Genomic DNA, 24206 nt, shown 5'->3' with positions numbered 1-24206 from the left:
ACAGACCTATCAGTCTGACCTCAATACCGGGAAGATTCTGGAAAAGATAATCAAGCAACGAATCACCGAACACCTAGAAGCAAACAAAGTAATAACCAAAAGCCAACATGGGTTTGTCAAAAACAGACCATGCCAGACTAATCTTATTGCATTCTTTGACAAAGTGATAAAATTAGTGGACCAGAGGAATGCTGTCGATATAATTTACTTGGACTTCAGTAAAGCATTTGATAAAGTAGACCATAACCTACTACTAGATAAAGTAGAAAAATGTGGGTTAGACAGCACCACCACCAGATGGACTCGTAACTGGCTGACCAACCGCACTCAACGTGTAGACCTCAATGGAACTACAGCCATATGGAGAGAAGTATGCAGTGGAGTACCCCAAGGCTCTGTTTTAGGCCCAGTACTCTTCAATATCTTCATCAATGACTTGGACAAGGGAATAGATGGGGAACTCATCAAATTTGCAGATGACTCCAAGTTGGCAGGAATAGCCAACACTCCAGAAGATAAGCTCAAGATACAGAAGGATCTTGACAGACTTGAACATTGGGCACTAACAAAATGAAATTCAACAGTGAAAAAAGTAAGGTTCTACATCTAGGCCAAAAACAAAATGCACCAGTACCGTATATGTGGTACCTTGCTCAATAGTAGTACCTGTGAGAGGGATCTTGGAGTCCTAGTGGATAACCATTTAGATATGAGCCAGCAGTGTGCAGCAGCTGTTAAAAAAGCCAACACAGTTCTGGGCTGCATAACCAGAGGATAGAATCAAGATCACGTGAAGTGTTAGTACCACTCTATAATGCCTTGATAAGGCCACACTTGGAATATTGCATCCAGTTTTGGTCGCCACGATGTAAAAAAGATGTTGAGACTCTAGAAAGAGTGCAGAGAAGAGCAACAAAGATGATTAGGGGACTGGAGGATAAAACATATGAAGAACGGTTGCAGGAACTGGGTATGTCTAGTTTAACATAAAGAAGGACTAGGGGAGACATGATAGCTGTGTTCCAATATCTCAGGGGCTGCCACAAAGAAGAGGGAGTCAGGCTGTTCTCCAAAGCACCTGAGGGTAGAACAAGAAGCAATGGGTGGAAACTGGTCAAAGAAAGAAGCAACTTAGAACTAAGGAGAAATTTCCTGACAGTTAGAACAATTAATAAGTGGAACGACTTGCCTTCAGAAGTTGTGAATGCTCCAACACTGGAAATTTTTAAGAAAATGTTGGATAACCATCTGACTGAGATGGTATAGGGTTTCTTGCCTGGGCAGGGGGTTGGACTAGAAGGCCTCCAAGGTCCCTTCCAACTCTGATGTTATGTTATGTTATGTTACATATTTTCAGTATGGCATATCTAATAAAATGGTTTTAAAGTCACCTTTGTTTTTAATTTAGTGTGCGTCAAATATCTATGCCATAAAAACCTAGGTCATAACGTTCTAACTCAAAGTCTCGTTTCTCAGCAACATCCATTCTTTCATCCAGCTGCAAAATACAGTTTCAAATCCGGTAAACCCAGTCTTCCTCTTTCCTTTGTATCTTGTAATATAATTAACTCTTGAGTTTTTTCCCTTGCTATATAAATTTAAATATATCTTTTTGTCATTGTTTGAATTGTCAGTTGTCAAAACAGATTTTGTCTGAAACAAAAAGATTCTTGGCAAGACATCCATTTTTATCAGAGATTCTCTGTAACAGTTTTAATTTCTCCAATCTTAAAATCTCCTCCTTAATATCATTCTATATTACAAGTCATGTTCATTCTATACTTATTTAGAAATAACATGCAATTTATATTTATCATAGTTACATTCAAGTATTTTACTTTTTTCACTCTTAAAACCAATTCCTCCATCAGTTCTATTTGATCTTCTAATTTTATATTACTTGTTAACATTTTATCTTTTGATTATTATTCTTAAAACCTGCTAAGTCCTTTAATTTTTCCCTTAATGTTTCTATTTCCTCTATTGGATCATCCAAAACTAATATCAGGTCATCTGAAAATGCCCTTAATGTGTAAATTTCTTTTTAAATCTTAACCCTCTTGATTCTCTTTTTAAAATTTAATTCTCTTAATTCTCTTGATATGTCTCTATTGAGTACTTCAAGAACTAAAATAAGAATGGAGACAGCTGGCATCCTTCCTTGACTCTTTTTATTTTTATTTTTTTATTACATTTGCATAGCCCACTGCCCATGTCACCAGAAAATGACTGGGGAGTTTAACAATGAAATAAAACAATAATATAAAAGTCATTATAAAAATAATCATAAAATATGGATAATCATTAGTTACAATATTAAAGTATACAGTATCACAAACATATACGATAATATATACATCAGCCACAATATGGGTATCAGCTTAAAATGTTTCTGGTTTACTGGAATCCCTAAGCTCCAGCATGTAACCAAGTCTTGAGGGACTTCTTAAATATCAACAGGGTTGGAGTTAATCTAGTTTAGGTGGGTGAGAGATTGCCCATAAAGCAGGTGCCACAGCGGAGAAGACCCACCATCAAACATAGTCCCTTGTGATGCAAACCTCAGCATGCTTTCCCTGTCTGATTTAATGGGATAGGGTGATGTAATCAGGGAGAGGCAGTCCAGTGCCATGAAGGGCTTTAAAGGTCAAAACTAGCACCTTGAATTACACTTAGAAACAAACTGGCAGCCAGTGTAGCAGGTGGAACAGTGGTGGATTATGTACCATTCTAGAGGCACACATAACTGCTTGCACTGCTGCATTTTGCAACAGTTGAAGTTTCAGAATACTCTTACTTGTGATGTAGTGCTCCTGTAAGCCATAAAGATTTGCAGAGGACAATCTTCTCCCTCCCCCTCCCTCCCCCTCCCCCCCCCGTCACACACACACCCTTATAGAGTTTCAGCTGATGCCACACCCAAACTCTAGCTGGGCATATCTCCAAAAGGACCAACTTCCCCCTTTCTGACCCAATCAGGTCTTGGTGATGTATGTCAAGTTGGCCCTCTCAACAATGATTACATTACTATTGAGGAAAGCCTTATTACAGACCATCCTGGCATTTAGAAGCAACAGCCAGAAGCCAGAACTTCTGAAGGTCGTCTGTCTGGGCCCTAAGGCTAAAACCAAGAAGCTAGAAGGTGGAACTGTCGTAAGACAATAGTCTCGTGTTTCCCAGGAATGGTCCATTCCTTGTCTCCCTCTATCTCTTCCCTTGCCCATCACAACCATAACCTCCACACATACCCCATGGCAAGCCTATTCTGAAGTCTTATTGCATCAACACCAGGAACCTCTCCTCTTCATTCATCTCTGGCAGGGGAAGCTGGGCATCCCAAGGCCACCTAAGCTTCAGTAGCTCTCAGTGCCATCAGATTACCCAGCTATTGCTCACCCCACTTACCAAAGCACATATACATTACTGCAAATACATTGATGCACACTAACACTTGTAGGAACCCTCACCTGATTCCCCCAACATCTGTTAAAGGGTTCCCTTCCATTCACCAATTACCAATCCCACTCTCTGGCTCTCATCCAAGAGGAGGAGTCAATTTTTTCTTAGTTCTCTATTAACAATTATTTGTACTTTTTGTGAAGTATAAATCCATCTTATCATTTAATAAAATTATCTCCAAGGTTCCTGTGTTCCAGAACTCAAAACAAGAAAATCCAATTCAAATTGACAGAGACTGTTGTGTCTTGTCCGCTCTCACCGCAGCCGGGGTCTGCTTATCTGCTCCCGAACACGGAGGAATGTATGCCTCCCGGCCCCAGTCCTGGCTCCATGCCCAGACAAGCTGCAGAGGAGGGGGCACCTCCCGGTCCCAGCCCTGGCTCCATGCCCAAGCAGGCTGCAGAGGAGGGAGCATCCCCCGGCCCCAGCCCTGGCTCCATGCCCAGGCAAACGGAGCAGCTAGACCCCTCCCCCTCCTCCACAGCATGTGAGCCTGAGGAAAGTTTACTTCCAACAACTGATTGGAGTGACCCTCGCATCAGAAGATTGGATAGGCGGAGGCAAAAGAAGGAAGGGAGGGGCAGGCCTTAATGAGTGCTGAGTCATGGAGCCACACCCCATGGCCTATATAAAGGATCTGCTTTCTGGCAGTCTCTGAGTCAGGCAAAGTCGAACTTATCTTGCTGAAGTCACTTACCGGTCTCCTGCCTGCTCTGAGGACTTTGCTAGGACTTTGGGCAGAGCTGCAGAGGCAAGCCTGATTCGGATTTTCCTGACCCGGCCGTCAGCGGAGGAGTGGGACACGACATCGACTTTCTCTGCACCTAAGTATATCACTGCAGCTTTATTTTTCATTATGTAGCTTTGAGTACTGCAAAATATTCCAAACTTTTCTAATATCTCATAATTGTCTTAAGTCAAGACTGATACTGGTCTTTAAGACTAAGGTCCTATAAAATTCAACCTTTCTGGCAAAATAACTTAGTCTTTGTTGAATAAGGATATTGGTCAATAATTTATTATTAAAGTCAAACCTTGTTTCTCCTAAGTATTAATGCTATATTAGCTTCTTCCCAGCTATCAAGAATCTGTTGAATAATATTCATTTGTACTAAAGGTTTTAAAAGCTTATCCTCAAACATTTATAGTAAGAAGCTGGCAGCCATCTGGACCAGGTGCCTTTCCTGTTTCACATTAAGAAAAAGTTTCACACAGATCCCTTATTGTTCAAGGTCCATTCAAAATTTGATTCTTTATAATCATAAATTTTGTTTATGCAAGTATTCATCCTATTTTTCCAAAAATATTTCTTGACTTTTGTATAAACTGATGAAACACATTTTGTATATTTGCATTATGTGTTATTACAGACTTTCCTTGTTGTAACTTTAATGTTGCTTTCTTTTTTCAACTTGTATACCACCCATTTCCCTATTTGCAACCTTTCTTTGTTTTGCATAGTTCATCTTTATTTCCATCTTTCTCACTGTTAACATACTGTAGATAATTGCCTCTTTAAAAGCTTATTTTGGTGAGTAATAGTTGTTATCCCTGGGGATTGTTAAATTATTCTTCCTTTTTGTATTTCATACAAAATCATTTGTATTTTATCTTGCCTTTCTTTTTTGAATTTACTGTTGCATTGTATAAAATATCCTCTTACCAAATCTTTACTGCATCCCAAGCCATTCTTTATTCTGTACCTTTATTGAGATTGTTCTCAAGAAAATCCCTTCTTTTTACAATCCTCCACTACCGTTTCTTTTTGTAACAACATCTCATTCAGTCTCCACCTAAAAGATCCATTCTTCCTTTTAAAAGTTGAAGTCACTGGATTGTGATCTGAAAGTCTTTGGTAGCGTCTCCAGTTTATAAACATTAATAGCCAAAATCTTAAAAATCCAAACCATATCTTGGACCATTCTTGAAAAAGGTCTTTGTCTTTTAAAAAACAAGTGCATTCTTTTGAGCCATGATTTTTATATCTCTACTTATCAAAAAGCTCTAATTTATCCATTAAATAACAAACAAATCTTTGATAGTTGATCCTGTGCTTTAATATTTTCCCCGAAGTTCTATTTCTTTGTAGAGAAACCATTCCACTCTCCCAGAAGGCAACAGTTTTCATATGAAAAATCCAATAATTTGTCCATAAGTCCTTTATAAAACGGTGTTTTGTTTTCATTTGGGGTATAAATTCCTAGTATCAAAATCTTGGCACCTGTAGATTAATTTGTGTCCTTTCATATCAGCCATGATCATCAATTAAGTTGTTTTCAATTGATGTACAAAACAACTCAATTTTATTTCATTCCTGCTGAAATAAATTCTTCACTTAGATTTTTGTGACTCATGTTTTGTATCTTTTCTCCCTTTATATGTGTCTTGTAAGCAATAACATCCTGTTTCATCTTTTTTTTAAAAAAAAATTTCTTTTTTTCAGAAGCAATTGTTCCATTTATATTGTACGATAAGCACTTATAATCCAAAATTAGGCCAAACTTTAGGAAAATTAATACCTTTATCACCCAACATGGAGTCCTTTTCTGTGGCTTTCCCAAAGGTCCTTTCTTGTTTTTTCTTTGAAGACCTTTTGCTTCTCATCCAAGAAGCTTCTTGAGCTCTGACAGGATAGTGGTGAATGGAAGGATTTATATTCCTTGCAGACAGCTGGTCATTTGCATCCTTTTACAGGGTCATTGAAGCACTTGGAGGTTTACCTGTGTCCTCAGGGTCACCTGAATAATGCTTCTGGTTCCTGTAATCTGCAATTTTATCTTTGAAAATCCATTCCTATTCCCATACCATTCAAAGACTGTATAGCTAAAAGTCTGTAGAGATTCTCAGTCATCCAGGTCATGGTTATCCCAAAGGTGCCTTTTCAGGAGGCAACTGGACTTACTTGTTTTTTCCTTGAAGATGTTTCACTTCTCATCCAAGATTGTCACTATCCTGCCAGAGCTCAAGAAGCTTCTTTGTACAAAATGCCTTTGTAAATAGCAAAAATAATTAGATTAACCTTCCCATAAAGGTCTAATAATTATAATAATTAGATCTTCGTGAGAATGCTGATTGTTTATTATTAAGAACAATTAGATAATTGATGGATTTTTAACAAAATATAAGGATAAAATAAGCTAACCTATGGGACTGTAACTATAGAGAGTTAATTGGAACTAAAGTGTTTCAGATAGACAAAGCAAAACAAAAAAATAGGAATCCATTTACTTTCACTGTTGTAATTGACATACTTTCACTTTCTTATAATGGCAACCACAAGAAAAACTGCCAAATTAGAAGGACAGAAAGGTTCACTAGAACAGCTAGTCTAACTAGAGCCGTGATGGTGAACATATGGCACCAGTGCCATGAGCTCGAAAAGTAAGCCAGAGTTATAAATAGAAAGATTTGGACAACTTGGAATTACTGGAAATGAGAAAAAAGGAATTTCGTTGTAAGACTACAGAAGAACAAGGAATGTATAATATATACAAGTTTGTTCACTTTTTTAATTTTTTACATTGGCACTGAGATGGAAATTGATAAATTTATAGGATTAATACATTTTCCTATTAGTTAAATTTATTTGTTGCTTATCTCACCATGCACTATTCTAGATGGCTTCAAATAATAGGAAAATAAAAGGAATGTAAACAGGACAGAAGTACAATAATAAAACAGTAAAACAATGACAAAGGAGCACAAGGAGAATGATACCAGAATGTGGTTATCAATGTGATAACCAGAAAAGTGAATGGGTGGAGAGCAGAGAGCAAGGGGACGGGGAGGTAGAGTTGGCCTTCAATCCAGCAACCACCTCCAGGGTGTAATTCCCCTATTTGGTCCCCAGGCAAACTGTCAGAGCCATGTCTCCAGGCTCTTGAAGAAGGATAGGAGGGTGGGGAAGGATCTTACCTTAGAGGGCATGATGTTCCGAAGGACAGGTGTTGCAGCAGAGAAGGCGTTTCTTCTGGATCTTGAGAATTGGAGTTCTTTGACTGATAGGGTCCAAAGTAGGCCCTCCCTGCTAGCATAAATAGGACAGGCTTGTCCTAGCGGGACATCAATTAACGATGGAATTTCTGGTTCTAATTACTGTTGTAATTCAAGAATTACTTTTATGGAGCTTAAAATAAGATTAAACATTTAACTGTTTCTGTAAGTCCAACCAAAAGCCCTCTGGCTAAAAAACTATATAGTGTTCATCCTTTTTAAGAATTTGTGATTAGATCATCCAAGCAGGGGACTATTTAGTTTTGTCTCCTGTTGCATTTCTTTTAGGGAAGCAAAAGTCCGTGGTAGAATTGCAAGTCATGTTAGTACTGAATGTGTATAATATTTACTTTGTAAATATTTTCATGTGCGCCTTTTCTGGTCTTATAAATTTATACCTTTTATTGTACATTGAAAATCAAATTATAATAATACTTAAATGGAAACATTTTTATAATATAAGCAAATAAGGATCACTATTGGGAAAATAAACACCATTTGATAAATGTAACCCAAAAAGCAAGTCTTTATTCCAATAATACACAGCACAAACTGTTCCCCATAATAAGCGGTTGGCAGATGATACAATAGATAGAGAATAGAGCTGTGCAAATCTTTCAAAACACTTGTTTCAGAGTGTACAGTAGTACATATGAAGAATTTCTGTTTAAACTGTTAAAGCAGCCACATATTTTTTCTGGACTAATAGTTTATGCAGGCATTTTAATACATTTAATTTTTTAAAATATTCATTTATTAATTGTTTGCCTTTTATTGAGACAGCTCAAGGCAGCATACAGTTTCCCCTCCTATATGACTGTGTCTTTATTACTTCTCTAAAATAAAAGTGATTGTGTGGTCTATTGTTTAATACAGCGTTTCATTGTTCCTTGAGATTGTGGCTTGGATTGACATAATAGGCTTATTGTAAACATTTGAATAATGCATATTTCAGCATCTTATCTTTTAAAACCATGTAATTCTAAATTGCCCATGCTTCTGTCATTTCTGTAATGCATTTTTAATTTTATTTGTATCCACTCTATAAGGTGATACCCTCTTAAGCAGTACATAGAAGTTAGTTTCTCGGTTTAATTTTTCCTCTAGTTTTTTCTTGTGTAATCATAACAAAAAAATTTACAAAGAACTTTGTATCTAATTTGCCTACTTTTCCATAAAAATCCTATTATGACATGATTTGAAGATAGTGCATCTGAAATTTGTCAAGTATATAATTTCACTTTCTACTGGGATTATTACAAATATACTACAATGAATGCATGAATATGAGATATAATATTGATGCAATGAGATTTCAAGTTAAATGAATGTTGAGTTTCTTATAAAAATGCAATAATACTGAAGCAATAAATAGTATACAAAACCAAGGACCAATATATTTTAATAATATTAATATGAATAGCAATAGGCTCTCAAATCTCTGTTAAAAAGAAATATATATTGTCAACCCCTGTTTCAGTATGTAATTGTGTTATGGTATGTTTAATTTGTTTCCTGTCTGGAACAAGCAAACTGTAATCCTACCTCACTTCTTATTTCCATTCATGACTTGTTGTATGGGATGTATGTAAGATTCTTTTTAACTGCTTGGTAGCAAAGAGGAACTTGAGTATCTTCTACCAAAAACCATCCCAATCTTAAAACATGTCACAGCCAAAAAAGGGAAATACTTACACTATTTAAAAGTGAATACATTCCACAGGAAGAGTTTAAAGAATTTAAAAGAACAGTAATTATAATAATTGCATTTCTTTTTGTATGAAGAAATGCAAAAGAATGTTGAATGCAAAACTAAAATAAGCTTTTAGTCTGCAGAAATTACATCACATAGGTAATTGATTCCTGGCATTCAAAACTGACAAGCAACATTAGTAGCAGTTTAATTTTTCATTCTTACATAATTTTTGTTCTGTGTAAGCTTTTATTAGTCCAACCTGTTAAAAAGACTAGAAAAAAATGGGGAAAGGTGAACAGTATTCAAGTGTTTCTAAAGCTTAGAATACTGGAAAGGTTCAATTTATGGCACACTAGTGTGCAGCTATGCATTTAACTTTTATTTGAAAAGATCAGGCCGAATTTTTCTTGAAAGCTTTAGAAAGGAAATATGTGAAATAATAAAATACATCCCATAGACCTTCAGCATGTAATAGCACCTAGCTAAACACGTCTGAGTTCAGAAGCTAAACAGGCTTGAGTTTGGTCAGTATTGTGTTGAACAATACTCGGAGAATTCCATGCCTGTAACCCACTGGGAAGTAAAAAATAAATAAATAAACCCACCTTAAAAGTAACAACAGGAAACTATAGGTAGTCCTTGAACAATGATGGCAATTGGGATGAATTTCCATTGTTAAGTGGCACATTGTAAAATTGCCGCCTTTAAGCATGACATCACGTAATTCTCATTTTTGACCTCTTGCCAGCTTCCCCATGGACTTTGCTTGTTGGAAGCTGGTAGTGAATGACCACAAATGGTCATCACATGACTGCAGGATGCTGCAATATTGTGACTGTAAGCCAGTGGCTGAGCGCCTGGATCACAGTCACATGACAAAGGAAATGCCGCAACAGCCACAAGTTCAGACCTGGCTCTAAGTGCCACTCGTCCATGACCATCATAAGTTTGAATGGTTGCTGAATGAATGGTTAGTAAGCGAGGACCGCCTGTACTTCCACACTGTTGCCAAGAAAACTGTAATAGCGATTGTCCCTTTATTGCTTAGTCAGTTGAACATTTAAACAAGAAATGAGGGTCAGCCGAATAAAATAGAATAAGTTAAGCCAAAATGTAATCGAGTATAAGGTAAGGTAAAATAGAATAAAGTGATAAAACATAAAGTAGAGGAGGATAAAGTAATGTAAGATAAAATAGAATAACAAAAGAATACTAAAAGATAAAATGGGTGCTGAAATATAGAAACGATATATTCAGATTATTATTTTTATTATTATTATTTATTGAATTTTTATACCGCCCTTCTCCCGAAGGGCTCAGGGCGGTGTACAGCCGGAGATAAAATACAAAATATGTACAATTAAAACAAATTAAAACACATCAAAATTACAAAAACGGCTAATAATTAAAATTAAATTTAAAATATTTAAGAATATTAATAAAACCCCAATTTAAAATCAAACTATTATGCCAGTCCCGCTTGAATAAATAAGTATGTTTTTAGCTCACGACGGAAGGTCCGAAGATCAGGCACTTGACGTAGGCCAGGGGGGAGTTCATTCCAGAGCGTCGATGCTCCCACAGAGAAGGCCCTGCCCCTGGGGGCCGCCAGCCGACACTGTTTGGCGGACGGCACCCTGAGGAGACCCTCTCTATGAGAGCGTACGGGTCGGTGGGAGGCATAGGGTAACAGCAGGCGGTCTCGTAAGTACCCGGGTCCTAAGCCATGGAGCGCTTTAAAGGTAGTAACCGAAATCTTGAAGCGCACCCGAAAGACCACAGGAAGCCAGTGCAGACTACGGAGCAGTGGTGTTACGTGGGAGCCACGAGCGGCTCCCATTACTACTCGCGCAGCCGCATTCTGGACTAACTGCAGCCTCCGGGTGCACCTCAAGGGCAGCCCCATGTAGAGAGCATTGCAGTAATCCAACCGAGACGTAACCAGATAAATGCATCACCTTTATGTCCTATCCCCGTAAGGTTCTATAAAATGTGTTCTCAATTGAGAGCCTTATTTTCAAAAATGTTTCTGTATTTTGATGTTTTTCTCATGAAATACATGTAGTCCCCGACTTACGACCATAATTGAGCCCAAAATTTATGTTGCTAAGTGAGAAATCTGTTAGGTGAGTTTTGTCCCATTTTACAACTTTTCTCACCACATTTGTTTAAGTGAATCACTGCAGTGGTTAAATTAGTAACACGGATGTTAAGTGAATCTGGTTCCCCATTGACTTTGCTCGTCAGAAGGCTCACAAAACCCCAGGACACAGCAACCATCATAAATGTGAGTCAGTTGCCAAGCATCCGAATGTAAATCATATGACCATGGGGATGCTGCAATGGTCATAAGTGTGAAAAATGGCCATAAGTTGCTTTTTTCAGTGCCGTTGTAACTTCGGTTATTAAATGAACAGTTGTAAGTTGAGGACTACTTATAAAACAGTTTATTATTGAGATCCTAATGTCTTACTCTGTCAGATAATATCTGTAAATACTGAGCCCTTGTTGGGGCATTTAGTTGGCAAATAAAGACATATACAACATCATCTATATTTGATGTTACAATTACAGATACTCAGAGGATGACATTTGGTGAAATTGTGTATATTTAATCTTAGAATCCAGCTGTTCAAATCTTGCTCTGCTAAGGACAATTCTACCCTATTGAGACAGATCCATCGTCAGATGTTTTTCTGTTTAGAGACATGTTTTATGCCAAGAAAATGACGTGGATTTTATCCGTGTGTCACAGTAGCTGTGCTCTGCTTAAGTGCACCTTTACCTTTTCATTTCAGAAGCCAAAAACTCCAGATGGAAAAGCCGGACAGCTTTTTTAAAAAAAATTGTTAACAAAACCCCCCAAATCAAGCATCATTACAGTAAATAGAAGACAAAAAATACAGAATCTTTACCTGTTTTGGAATGGAATAGAGATACCTCTAAATTTATGATCTATTTCCCCAATGATACTCCAAATATTTGGTTCTAGATTGCTTAATGATATCGCAACAGCAGAAATTTAAAAAACTGTTCCCAAAAATTTCGGTGTGGGGTATTATATACGTATCTTGTTTTTATAATAGTTATGTTAAAGGAAGAGAGAGACTGCTTCTTTTCTTTAGCATAAATTGCCACAGGCAAGCGCTCACATATAAAGTTACGACCACAATTGAGCCCAAAAGCTCTGTTGCCAAGTGAGATATTTGTTAAGTGAGTTTTGCCTCATTTTATAACCTTTCTTGACACACTTGTTAAGTGAAACACTGCAGTTGTTAAATTAGTACTAAGGTTGTTAAGTGAATCTGGCTTCCCCATTGACTTTGCTTGTCAAAAGGTCATAAAAGGTGATCACATGAGCCGAGGTCATAAATAGGAGTCGGTTGCCAAGGGTCTGAATTTTGAATACGTGACCATGAGGCTGCTGCAACGATCTTAAGGGTGAAAAAGGGTCATAAGTCACATTTTTCAGTGGCATTGTAACTTCAGACGGTCACTAAACAAACTACCCGTAGTGGCAAGTAGGAATGGAAGGATTAGCTAACAACAAGTACTGTTACTTACTGGGAATTGCACTTGTCAATTACACGTGTCCCAATATCAACTTTAGATATTGGATCTCGTTATTGCAAATGAAACATTTTCTCTAAAGCTATTTCTGTATAATAAGTTGGAAAGAGATGAAATAATAGAAAGTGTGCGCTATTGCCACTTTCTACTGCCACTTGATGATTAAACATGGAACCAAAAAAAATGCCCTTTGACTTGAATAGCGTGAATTTTTTCTCATAAGCTTTCCAAACGATACTTTTATGAAACGTAAGAAAAACAGCAACCGGAGTTCTTTCAAACTCTGGTTCAAACAATTGTAGTAGATTAATTAAACATGATTGTATTTTGTTTTAAGATCGATGAGGCAAAATATATATTTTATAGAGTTTATCTTGCCCCTCTGCCAGGCTTGATCGCCTTTTTATCTTATTGGATACTGGCACGACACCGGTAACAAGGAAAGCAGCTGCCCAGCAACTTGGGGAGGTTGTCAAACTTCATCCACATGAATTGAATAATCTCCTGGCTAAGGTAAATGCTTTGTTATTATAAGCAATATAATGTTGATGCTAAGAGAGTTGGTTTGATGTCATGGTTAAGTCATCAAGCTAGAAACCAGGAAACCATAAATTCTTGTCCCATTTTAGACATAAGGCCAGTTGGATGACCTTGGATCAGTCACTTTTTCTAGACTCTTGGAAGGAGGCAATGACAAACCACTTTTAAAAAGCCGTGCTGAGAAAACTACAGGGGTTGTCCTGATAGCATTGAGAATTGGATATGATTGAACAGAAAAAAAACAGTGTTGGATTTATTCCTCCCACTCAAAGGCCAGATTGTATTTTCTGTAGCATTCTATCACTGAACGAACGTTCTAAGCATTGAGGAGCGCATTGAGATTTTAATGAAATATTTACACATTTATACATTGGTCTTATTTATTATGAGTGCAGAATTTCTGTAACTTGAGAGCTGTGTTAGGCCTTGTGAGAGCTATATTCTAAAATGGGTGGGATTAGAGTCTGTTGGGGAGCTAGATTCAGAAAAACTTAAGGGATCATATGGCTGTTTAAGCAAATAATATGGCATTATTTTCTCCATAAATGTTTCTCAAAATACAGAATGTTCTGCCCCATCCATTTGAGGAGGGAACATAGTTTTTTAGACACCATGCATATTTGTCTTGAAACTGATATTGAATGTGCTGAACCTTACCTAGAAGTTTTTATTGGGCTACTGTGTTTCATTTTTGAGTCATTTCTATTGCTAATCAATAGTATTATCAGTATTTTTAAAAGACAGTGATTCTTCTTTGGTGGTCCATTTATAAATCATTAAAAGATTAAGTTAATTAAAATGGTTTTTGGTAACAAATAATACAAAATATAAAAAACCATATAATTGATGATAATCATAAAATGTTTAGGTTTCTATAGAGACTTTCGTTCAAGCCAAATAATTAGAAAAATGTCTTATTAAATTTAGTAATCAATATTGACACTTCCAATCTAGCATTTGATGTCCCGTTTCTCCAAAAATAAGACCTAGCATGTTTTTACCTGTGTGCTTAATATAAGCCCTACCCCCAAAATAAGCCCTACTTAAGAGCTTGCGCAGCTGGCTGCCTGCCCATTCTGTCTGGTTGTGGTGCCATGGCCATGAGGCAAGGCAGAGGAGTAGTGGTCCTGCCTCATGCACCCTGCACCTGCTTATCTCAAGGCCCCCGCAGCCAGTCTATCCACACCCCGACACCTGTCGCATGATTGCAGCACCGGGAGCCATGTGCAGCAGGAGCCCATGTGGCTGTTGGCCCACTTCTTCTTCTTGCTCACAGCCTCAATGGAACAGGAGGCCGAGAAGTGTGTTGGTGCCGCAGCCGTGAGGCGAGGCAGGTGTTGGGGCGTGGATGGACTGGCTGTGGGGACCCTGAGGTAAGGTGGTACAGGGTGCAAGGGCCACCTCCATCCATCCTGCCTCATGGCATTAACATGCCACACGGCATCCTGCCCTGCCACGAACAAGCGGAAGAAGTTGGCCACCCGTACATAGGAAAAAATAACACTCCCAAAAATAAGCCCTAATGCTTACTTTGGGGCCAAAAAGAAAATAAGACCCAGTCTTATTTTTGGGGGGAAATGGATAATGCTAACTTATGGGAGATCTTTAAAAGTGGTTTGCTATATATTTATTGAACTATTAGCTTTTTATTCTTCAGAAATTCCACAATATTAGTCAGGAATTAAATGAAGTGCATTTAAGATAAGAAATATAAATAACTCTTTTTAAAAATTTTCTTAAAGGTATTGGTACACTTAAGGAGCACAAACTGGGATTCCCGCATTGCAGCTGGACAAGCTGTGGAAGCCATAGTAAAAAATATACCGGAGTGGAATCCAACTCCACAGCCAAAGCAAGGTGCTTTAAAGAGAGCTATACAAAATTCTGCTTATATATGTATATAGTGTGCATATGGATTTCAACTTCAAGAATCTTTCTAGACCTTGCCTGTAACATCTTTTTAACTATATAATATGCTTGCAAGTTAATGAAGAACACAATACAAGGGACCTCTTCTCTTCTATATAATAAGGGATCTACAGCTTTTTTGACTCTGGAACAAATTGGGAATATGGAGAAAATACTATAGATGCTTTCTCGCAGAATGACTGACATAATAATGCAGGTGGCTAATTTCAGCTTCCATTTATCAGAAAACAAATCAGTAAGGTTGTTTCCCCCAAGCCTCCTCTACCTCTACCTTTTTATTTTTTTCTGAGCAGGTAGGCATGCTCCCCCCCCCCCAAAAAAAAGCATGATGCAACCTGACACTTTCATTTTCTAACAACACCTTGGGTGTTTATGTGAGTCCCTAAAGCTTTATTGGGAGCACAGGTGTACTGCTTTTCTTTGCTGTCTTTCTGTTTACTTTTTAAATTTTAATCAATGAAATCAATTGGGCAAGAAGTATAGCAAGTATCAAAAATGTTCTTTGGGCATAAAATATTGGGAAACGAGGAGTTATTTGATAGGAGCATTATCTCTTTCTTTGCTGTGCTTGCATATTTAGTTCTTTACAATGTAACTAAAATAGAAAACGCCTGAATTATGTTTGGCCATGTCCTTTATTCTGATCTCATTCTAAGTTTTATTAACTTTTATCTAGAACGTGGCTGTGAAAATCAGGTGGAAGACACCTCTACTTCTGATCGGTTGCGTTTTGACAAATTTGATATTTGTCGACTTTTAAAGCATGGCGCTTCTCTTCTTGGGTCTGCTGGTGCTGAATTTGAAGTTCAGGATGATACATCTGGTATTTTTTCCCTTAATATTTCAAGTTGTCCTGTATACTTAGCAATACTCTATTTTCATGTATTTGTAAAAAAAAAATTTTTTTTAAAAATTCTATTTTTGTGATTTAATACCTTTATTTAGGTGCTTCTACAGCTAACTGAATCATTATCTCATCTTTAATAATTCAGATAATCACATCTGCCAGAATCTTACTACCTTTATCAGCTAAGCGAGTGAAACTAATTTTCACCCTGCTCACATAGAAAATAAATAATCCTTTTCTGCTCCTGATTTTGGTGACAGAATTACTCTTCACAGATTTTACAGTCCATGGAATATTCCTTTTCAAAGCTCAGTAATTTTTCATTGCTTCATAGGAAATTATTTCATTTGAAATACATTTATGCCCTTGAAATAATATTGAGTCTTCTATTTTTGTTGCATTAATTTGATTTTATATATTATGGAAATACCAGAGTAGATTGAGAATTTCTCCTTTTAGCAGAATTATTTTTTTAATTGCTCTTGAGATGGCTTGACTGGTGAAGAGAGAAATAAGCCTTATTTTCCAATCCTTTCTTCTCTCTTCAGCCCTGGTGGGTTCTAGAAAGTTCCAGAACTCTCTTGAGCAGAGAAGGGCAGCACAGAAGGCAGCTGAGGGAGAGGAATTAATGAATTTTTCATTGGAGGTGTTCTTTTATTTATTTTTTGAATGAATGAATATTCTTGTTATGGTTACTGACCAGAATATTTATTTTTTGATATTATTCAGTTTATAAGGCCATACAACTCTGGGTGTCAGACAATAAAATCAAGGGTAAAATACAATTAAAAATCCAAACATGCAGAAGAAAAATAATTCAAAAACAATAAAATAACATAGGACCAAGCTCAAGGTCTGGGGGAAGAACCAGGTTTTCAGGGCTCTTTCAAAGAGAGGAGGGGAACAGATATATCCAAGAATGACAACAGAGAAGGAATGATGCATGTTCTGTATAAAAACTTTTCTGCCGTTGGAAGGAGACTTTCATTTCATAGAAAATAGACTCTAAACATAATCTTCTGCCTGTATCTTTGAATTAATTAGTTGGGTATATTTTGCAAGCTGTATTCTAGGTGCGTATGAATTGGTGAAGAAGCTTTTTCAAAACTTTGTGTTTTTCTGTAGTGGGTAAGTTACTGAAAGTTAATAATGGAATAAGACCTTGAAAATATTAGTTGCCTGAAAAGTATAACGTAGCAGCAAAATAAATTATTGTGCAGGTCTTATATAATAGCACTCCTAAAGAGATAGAGTCTTTCTTTTCAAACAGTGTTCTATCAATAAAAGCTGAATATAGTTTGCAAACCAAACATAACAATAATCAGGAACTATTTGGTGTACTTTGCACAAAATTCCTTTGTTGTAAAGATCACTGGAGGAAGCTAAGCTATTAAGGGTTTTTTTGGGCTTTTAGATTTAAGATGTGTTCAGTACTTTATTTCAGAAAAATATAGACTTGCTTTGTAAGAACATAGGCTGTTATCCTTTTTAAGGTGAAGTGGATCCAAAAGAAAGAATAGCCCGACAAAGGAAATTGCTTCAAAAGAAACTTGGTCTCGATATGGGAGCTGCAATTGGAATGAGTACAGAAGATTTGTTCAATGATGAGGATTTGGACTACACACCAGCTTCATCGATTCTGGTACACAAACAACCTGTAGGTAAAACTTCAGGCTATTTAACTGCATGGACGTATGCAGTGGATTTTTTTTTCTTTGTTTGCAAGCTGCCAATAAATACTGTTTTAGAAAAGTCAATCAAGATTATCACTAGAAATGATTTTGCAGATTAAGGGACATCTTCTGTTCTTTTGAAGAACAGGTTGGTGAGATCAAAGCACTGATGTAAGCTTTAGTCCAAGGGTAATTTTGCATCTCAAGCCTCTATTCTTCTAAAAAGCCGTACAACTTCTTTGGTGGCACAGCGAGTTTGGGAGAAATATAAGTAACTGCAGCAAAAGGTGGAGTGGGGGGAAAGTTGTTTTTCATGAACAGAATGAAATTCTGCTGCTCTCAGATATATCTAAATTTATGAACCTTTTCAGACCCTCCAAGCTGCGGAATTGATTGATTCAGAATTTCGAGCTGGAATGAGTAGCAGACAAAAAAATAAGGCTAAAAGAATGGCCAAGTTGTTTGCAAAACAAAGATCGAAAGATGCAGTAGAGACCAATGAAAAAAGGTACTGTAAATAGAATTTTAAAAATTCAAGAGCTGGAAAAGATCTTAGAAGCTGTCTAGTCCAACCTCCTTAAATCAAAAGGCATCAGGGGAAACTTTGTTGAATCTTTTCCTGACAAATACAACCAGGGACTTATGATTCTGTGCCCAGAGTTACAGCTGTTGCAGCAGTCCTAGACTCATATGATTGTGATCTGGGCACTTGACAACCCATAAGACAGCATATGCTCCAACACTGGAAATTTTTAAGAAAATGTTGGATTACCATCTGACTGAGATGGTGTAGGGTTTCCTGCCTGGGCAGGGGGTTGGACTAGAAGGCCTCCAAGGTCCCTTCCAAGTCTCTTGTTATGTTATGTTATGTTATGTTATGTTATGTTATGTTATGTTATGTTATGTTATGTTATGTTATGTTATGTTATGTTATGTTATGTTATGTTATGTTATGTTATGTTATGTTATGTTATATTATATTATATTATGTTATGTTATGTTATATATGACAGGTTGCTAAGCGCCCCATGATCATGTGAACTGCATTTGCAATCTTCCCTGCCATCTTTCGCAAAATTGGGAAACCAGAAGTGAAGTTCACAAGCCACTGCCGCCTGCTAAGACAATCTATTTCTTATTTTGTAAAAAAAACTAACAACAACGATGTCTTATTTTTAAATTTTTAAAAAATTATAAATATTTTGATTTGTATTTATAAAATAAATATATAAAAATAAAAATGTAAATCTTATTATTTTAAAATTTGTTAAAGACAGCTTCCTCGGGTCTTCTGGGGGAATGACTGAAAAAGATTCATCCCAAAACCCAGCAGAATTTTTAAAGTGGGGCATTCGCAGCCAACTGCCAGAGACAAGAAATCTTCCTCTCGTTTCTGGATACTGGCTATAAATGCCTCATGTTGCTGGAAATACTCTCTTGTCAAAATCCTGCTTGGACCTTTTTCAGCCAGCTTTTTTTTTTTTTACTTCGTTCCCCAATATTTGAGCCTCTTACTTCTCCCCCAGGAGGAAAAGGTTTGCATGAATATGAGATCATGGAAAACAGAAACCAAGATATGCAGGGGCCATTAGAGGACCCAGTAGAGAAGGAGATGCTAGCATTCTTATGTGATTATCCTATGATACCTTCAGCACTAAATCAAGAGATCGAGAGAGGAACCACATCAGTGTCATCATCTCAAAGCCAAATGGAACATGATCTAATAACCCCTTGCTCTACATCTAGAGAAGAAGCACTGGAATGGCAAACTTTGTTAGCTGGTGTTAAAACCCCTTACTTTGAACAGTTTTCCCAGGAGTTTATACAGGATTTAGATGGGACTTCCCTCCTTTTAGAGAAGGCCAATTTCATGTGATGACACCTCAATCCATTGCAACAACCTTACAACTTCCCTTTGTATAAATCAAATTTCCTGATGAGTTGCAAAAGATGAGGGACCAGTACAAGAAAAACACCTTAAGTATTATGTCATGGAATGTTGCTGGGTGGTATCATTTTAGAGGCCTAAATTATTCTGATCGTCTGATAGATAAGGATATCATTTTGATGCAAGAGACCTGGACCACGGATGACCTTCTGTTAAATGGTTATCACTCGCATAAGCTAGAAGCAGGGCCAGGCAGAGGCCCAGGAAGACTGAAGGGAGGGCTGGGTATTTTCATTTCTACCAACTTGAGAGCAGAGCCCACTCTTATTGCCCCACTAAAACATATGGCTATGACCCTACTCAAGATGGACTCAGTCCTGCTCTTAATAATTAATGTTTATCTTCCGCCAGCGGTAAGAAAAGCTGAAATCACTGCAGTATGGATGGAGTTCAAATATTAGTAAATTCCACACAGACCATCCAAAAGCCAGGATTTTACTGGGGGGAGACTTCAATGCTAGATTGGGACCAGATTATTATACACTATATAGGAAATACCAGCATTGTCCACCATCGGAGGTTCCCATAAGAACCAGCTCCTCCCTCACACTCTCTAAAGACAAGAGAGCAAATGTTGCTGGCCTCTGTCTTGCAAAGATGGCGAATAAACTCAACCTTTATATATATCCAATGGCTCTTGGGCTGGCGACTATCCTGGCGAGATTACATTTATGGCAGGGTCCAAAACTAGCACCATTGATTATATCCTAACTTTTATGGACTTACTACATTATGTAGAAAATGTTGAAGTCCTACCTTACCTGGAAAGCGATCATCTATCTTTATGTATATACATGAAGCCCTTCATCTGGCAGATGCCCTTCAGGGACCAATTTATTCTTGCAATTTCTCCAGCAGGCCCAACAAGATGTAGAGTCAAATGGTCCCGACAACTTGACCAGAAGATGAGAAGAGCTCTATCAGAAGACAATCTTCAAAAACTTCGCTCAGCCTTTATTACAGCCAACCCTTCCCAAGATTTACTAGAACCATATAAAAATATAGTTCGTAAGCAGCAACCAATACTAGTACATGACTGGAACTTTTCAGCTAAGAGACCCTGTATCGCCTCCAAACCATGGTTTGACAAGGATTGTGTAGAAGCCTTTCTGACATTCTGACAGAATTCATACCCCATTAGACGTCCACATACCTCCTACAACCTGGGAACTTCACTTTCGGAGAATGTACAAAGACCCGTACAATGAGAGTATAAGGTATACAATGAAGGACTTACCTGAATGGCCCCCGGTTTCAGAGTCAGAAATCAAATTGCTCGTTGGCCAATTCAGGACCGGGAAGGCCCCAGAAGCTGACTCATTTACCACTGAATTACTGAACAACAATTTGAAGTGGTGGATACCAGTTCTGGCAGCGCTATTCAGTTATATGGACTCCACTGGCTATGTCCCAGAAGATTGGGGCTTGGCAATTGTCCCAATTTTTAAAAAGGGAAAGAGAGATGACCCTGCCAATTATAGACCAATAAGTTTGCTAAACATAATCGGCAAACTATGCCAAACACCTCCAAGATAAACTAAAGGAGTAGCTGGATTTTGAGAATTTGATCACTAAAGAGCAAGCTGGGTTTAGAGAGGGAAGAGGCACCACCGATCAGTGCTTAGTTCTTCATCACCTGATTGAAAAATGCATCTCAAATAGACCTGTATCATTATGCGGTTTTATAGATTTCAAGGCAGCCTTTGAAACAGTTACTAGGACTAAGCTACGGGAGAAGCTGGAAGCTGCCTCAATTGACCACAGGCTTCTTCATCTATTATGTGCCCTACATACTTAAACATCCCTCAAGGTGAGGTATAATATGCAAGGGTCCCTCTCAAAGTCAGTTAAAACTCAAAAGTGGGTTAAACAGGTGCATTTTGGCCCCCCTGCTTTTCAACTTTTACATAAATGACATGGTAAAATGGCTAAACAAACCAAATCACACACACACCAAAAAAAATAGGTACCGAAGCATTGCCCTCCTGCTCTATGCAGATCCTCTCCAGGACACCAGTAGGCCTTGAAAGAGCCTTGCAAGCCCTTCTCCAGTATTGTAATTACAATTAATTGGACATAAATTATGAGAAAACAAAGATCATGGCCTTTGCAAAAAGGCCAAAACTTTATTCTGGTATCTAAATGACCACAAAATAGAGTAGCCTTCAAATACCTGGGGGTGGTCATTCAGGCCAATGGTTCAAGAAAAGCACATGGAGAATATGCAGCTGCGTTGGGCCAAAGATCAACAAGAACCATTCTTAATTTCTTCCGCACAAAGGGAATATACTATGTTCCTGCTGCTATTAAGCTTTTTGTGGCCAAGTCACTAGCTCAGCTCTTTTATGGGACCTTGCTCGGACCAATAGCTTCATGTTTTACATCATTAGAAATAGTTCAACCCAGATTCATTAGATCAATTCTCCAGATGCCACGTTGTGTCTCAAATGCACTTCTGTGCCTGGAGACAGGATTGATAAAAGTCAAAGCAAGAATCTGTATAGCGTCCTTAAATTTCTGGCTAAAGCTTAAATTTCTTCCACAAGGTCTTGCTGTGTTAATCCTCCAAGACAAATTCTCTTCATCATGGATCAAGGCTGTCGAGTCCAACTTGCCAAATTAGGTTTCTCCCTAGTTTTAATACTCAAGATGGACAATGAACTAGCAAGACAAACCTTGAGACAAAGGGTGGAGGACATTGAGAGGCAGGCAGACTTAGGGAAAGCTCTGCTATTTCTGACTCCAGATGCCATTAGATATGTTGTTGTTCCTGCCAGCTATCTTAGTCATTGGAATCAGCAAACCACCAGAAAGTGCTTGCATTTGCACAGTGCCATGCACTTCCATCGGCCGTTCTGTATGGCAAGTATAAAAGGATACCATTCATGGAAAGACTCTGTCCCTGCGGCTCAGGAGAGGTTGAGACTGTGGGTCACATGCTCCTTAGATGTTTCTTTTATATGGAGATTAGGAAAAAAACATATTCTGCTAATAAATGCAAGGTATCCTGGCCACTCTGACACTACCTATCTTCAGTGGCTGCTTAAGGATGAAGAGTCCATAACTACAGGTGGCCAGATTCTGTGCAGCAGCACTGGGGATTTGTCGCAAATCTTCTTCACCATAGCAACGTATATAACAATTGTGGCTAACCCTTTGCACTGTTTAGTCATTTCCCTTTCAGTGTTGAACCTACAACAGGCCACACAGTTTAGGGATTGCAACTGTCGTATAGTCAGACCATGTATAATGGACACTGGATTTTATTATAGATTTTGTTGTCATTTATTATTTTATACTAGAATTCTGTATATACTGAGTGCTTTTATTTGTTTCTGATCTAAGACTGTAATAATAAATTGATTGATTGACTTCATTCTGTCTAAATCAGGGGTCTCCAACCTTGGCAACTTTTAAGACTTGTGGACTTCAACTCCCAGAATTCCTCAGCCAGCTGGCTGAGGAATTCTGGGAGCTAAAGTCCACAAGTCTTAAAGTTGCCAAGGTTGGAGACCCCTGGTCTAAATGACCCAGGAGATCATTTTAACAACCACAGCTGGGAGTGCTGGGATTGTGATTGTTGAGTGAGTCAGTCACATGACATCTTACTTGGCAACCAATTCATTCACCAACTGAAGATTCCAGCCTCAGTTGTGATTATAAGTCGAGGACTATCTGTATTTCATTTTGTATCTTTTAAAGATATCATATTATGGGAAGCTACCTTGTCCATTTACTTTCATTGTTCTCAATTCCGCACGTTGCCCTGCATATTATAATTTTAGCCATGTTGACTGTTTTAGTCAACATGGGTAAAATTCTTGATCTTGATCTCAGTTTGCCTTATTTCCCTGACTTTAATTATAGTATATACATCCAGGTCACTGCATTTCAATAGTCATTCCACTAATAAGGCAACCTCCTATTCTCTGTATGTTTTAGCTTAATGAATCATGCATTGGAACATGAATCATTATTACCATATTTTCCCAATGGTATTGTTTAATTTTCTGCAGTAAAATATTAGAAGTGTAATGATAAATCATAAATTGAGTAAGGCAGCATGTAAGAATTATTATTCTTGTTGCTGTTATTGCTATAATTCTCCTTTTTCAAGTTTTAGAAATTTCTGATCTTGGAATATTCTCAATACTTATATCAGATTTATCCATATTATGGCATTTGCTAATATAATTTGATGTGTTTATAAAAAATACTTTCCCTAATAAGAATCATTTTAATAGCATCATAGCAAATTTGTTTAGAATAGAAATACAGACAGTGCTTTCTGGAATTTAATTCCCAGATTTCCGTAGCCAGGAGAATTCTGGGAGTTGACGTCTTAAAACATTATGCCAGGTTGGACCCCCTGGCATAATGTGACCATCATTATGGAAGTATTTGACAAATATTTCAATATCTTTTCTAGCAATGACAGCACTGATGGTGAACCAGAAGAAAAAAGAAGAAAAATTGGAAATGTTATCATCAGTCAACCTGCAACTGACTCCAAACTTTTAGTTGATAATGTTCCAGAAGAGGTACAGGAAG

At 37.6% G+C, this 24206-nt stretch overlaps 1 protein-coding gene across 4 annotated transcripts in view; it reads left to right on the top strand.

Annotated features, from left to right (window-relative positions):
- Positions 1-24206, top strand: part of BTAF1 (B-TFIID TATA-box binding protein associated factor 1) — a 71562-nt gene that overhangs the window by 5795 nt on the left and 41561 nt on the right. For 2 of the 4 annotated variants that reach the window (XR_009155693.1, XM_058187884.1), the window contains exons 2-7: positions 13108-13231; positions 15001-15115; positions 15864-16010; positions 17528-17691; positions 18079-18215; positions 24085-24196. Coding sequence is in view for 3 of the 4 variants with exons in the window: in XM_058187884.1 (XP_058043867.1) it covers positions 13108-13231; positions 15001-15115; positions 15864-16010; positions 17528-17691; positions 18079-18215; positions 24085-24196 (799 nt within the window). In the remaining variant the exon portion in view is untranslated. Of the gene's footprint in view, positions 1-13107; positions 13232-15000; positions 15116-15863; positions 16011-17527; positions 17692-18078; positions 18216-20516; positions 20873-24084; positions 24197-24206 lie in introns of those variants that run through there. The other 2 variants (XM_058187885.1, XM_058187886.1) reach the window with 2 other exon arrangements.

The sequence above is a fragment of the Ahaetulla prasina genome, chromosome 6, assembly GCF_028640845.1.
Source record: "Ahaetulla prasina isolate Xishuangbanna chromosome 6, ASM2864084v1, whole genome shotgun sequence".
NCBI lineage: Eukaryota > Metazoa > Chordata > Lepidosauria > Squamata > Colubridae > Ahaetulla > Ahaetulla prasina.
Note: the sequence above shows the minus strand (reverse complement) of the source record. Positions and strands in the feature narration are given on the sequence as shown.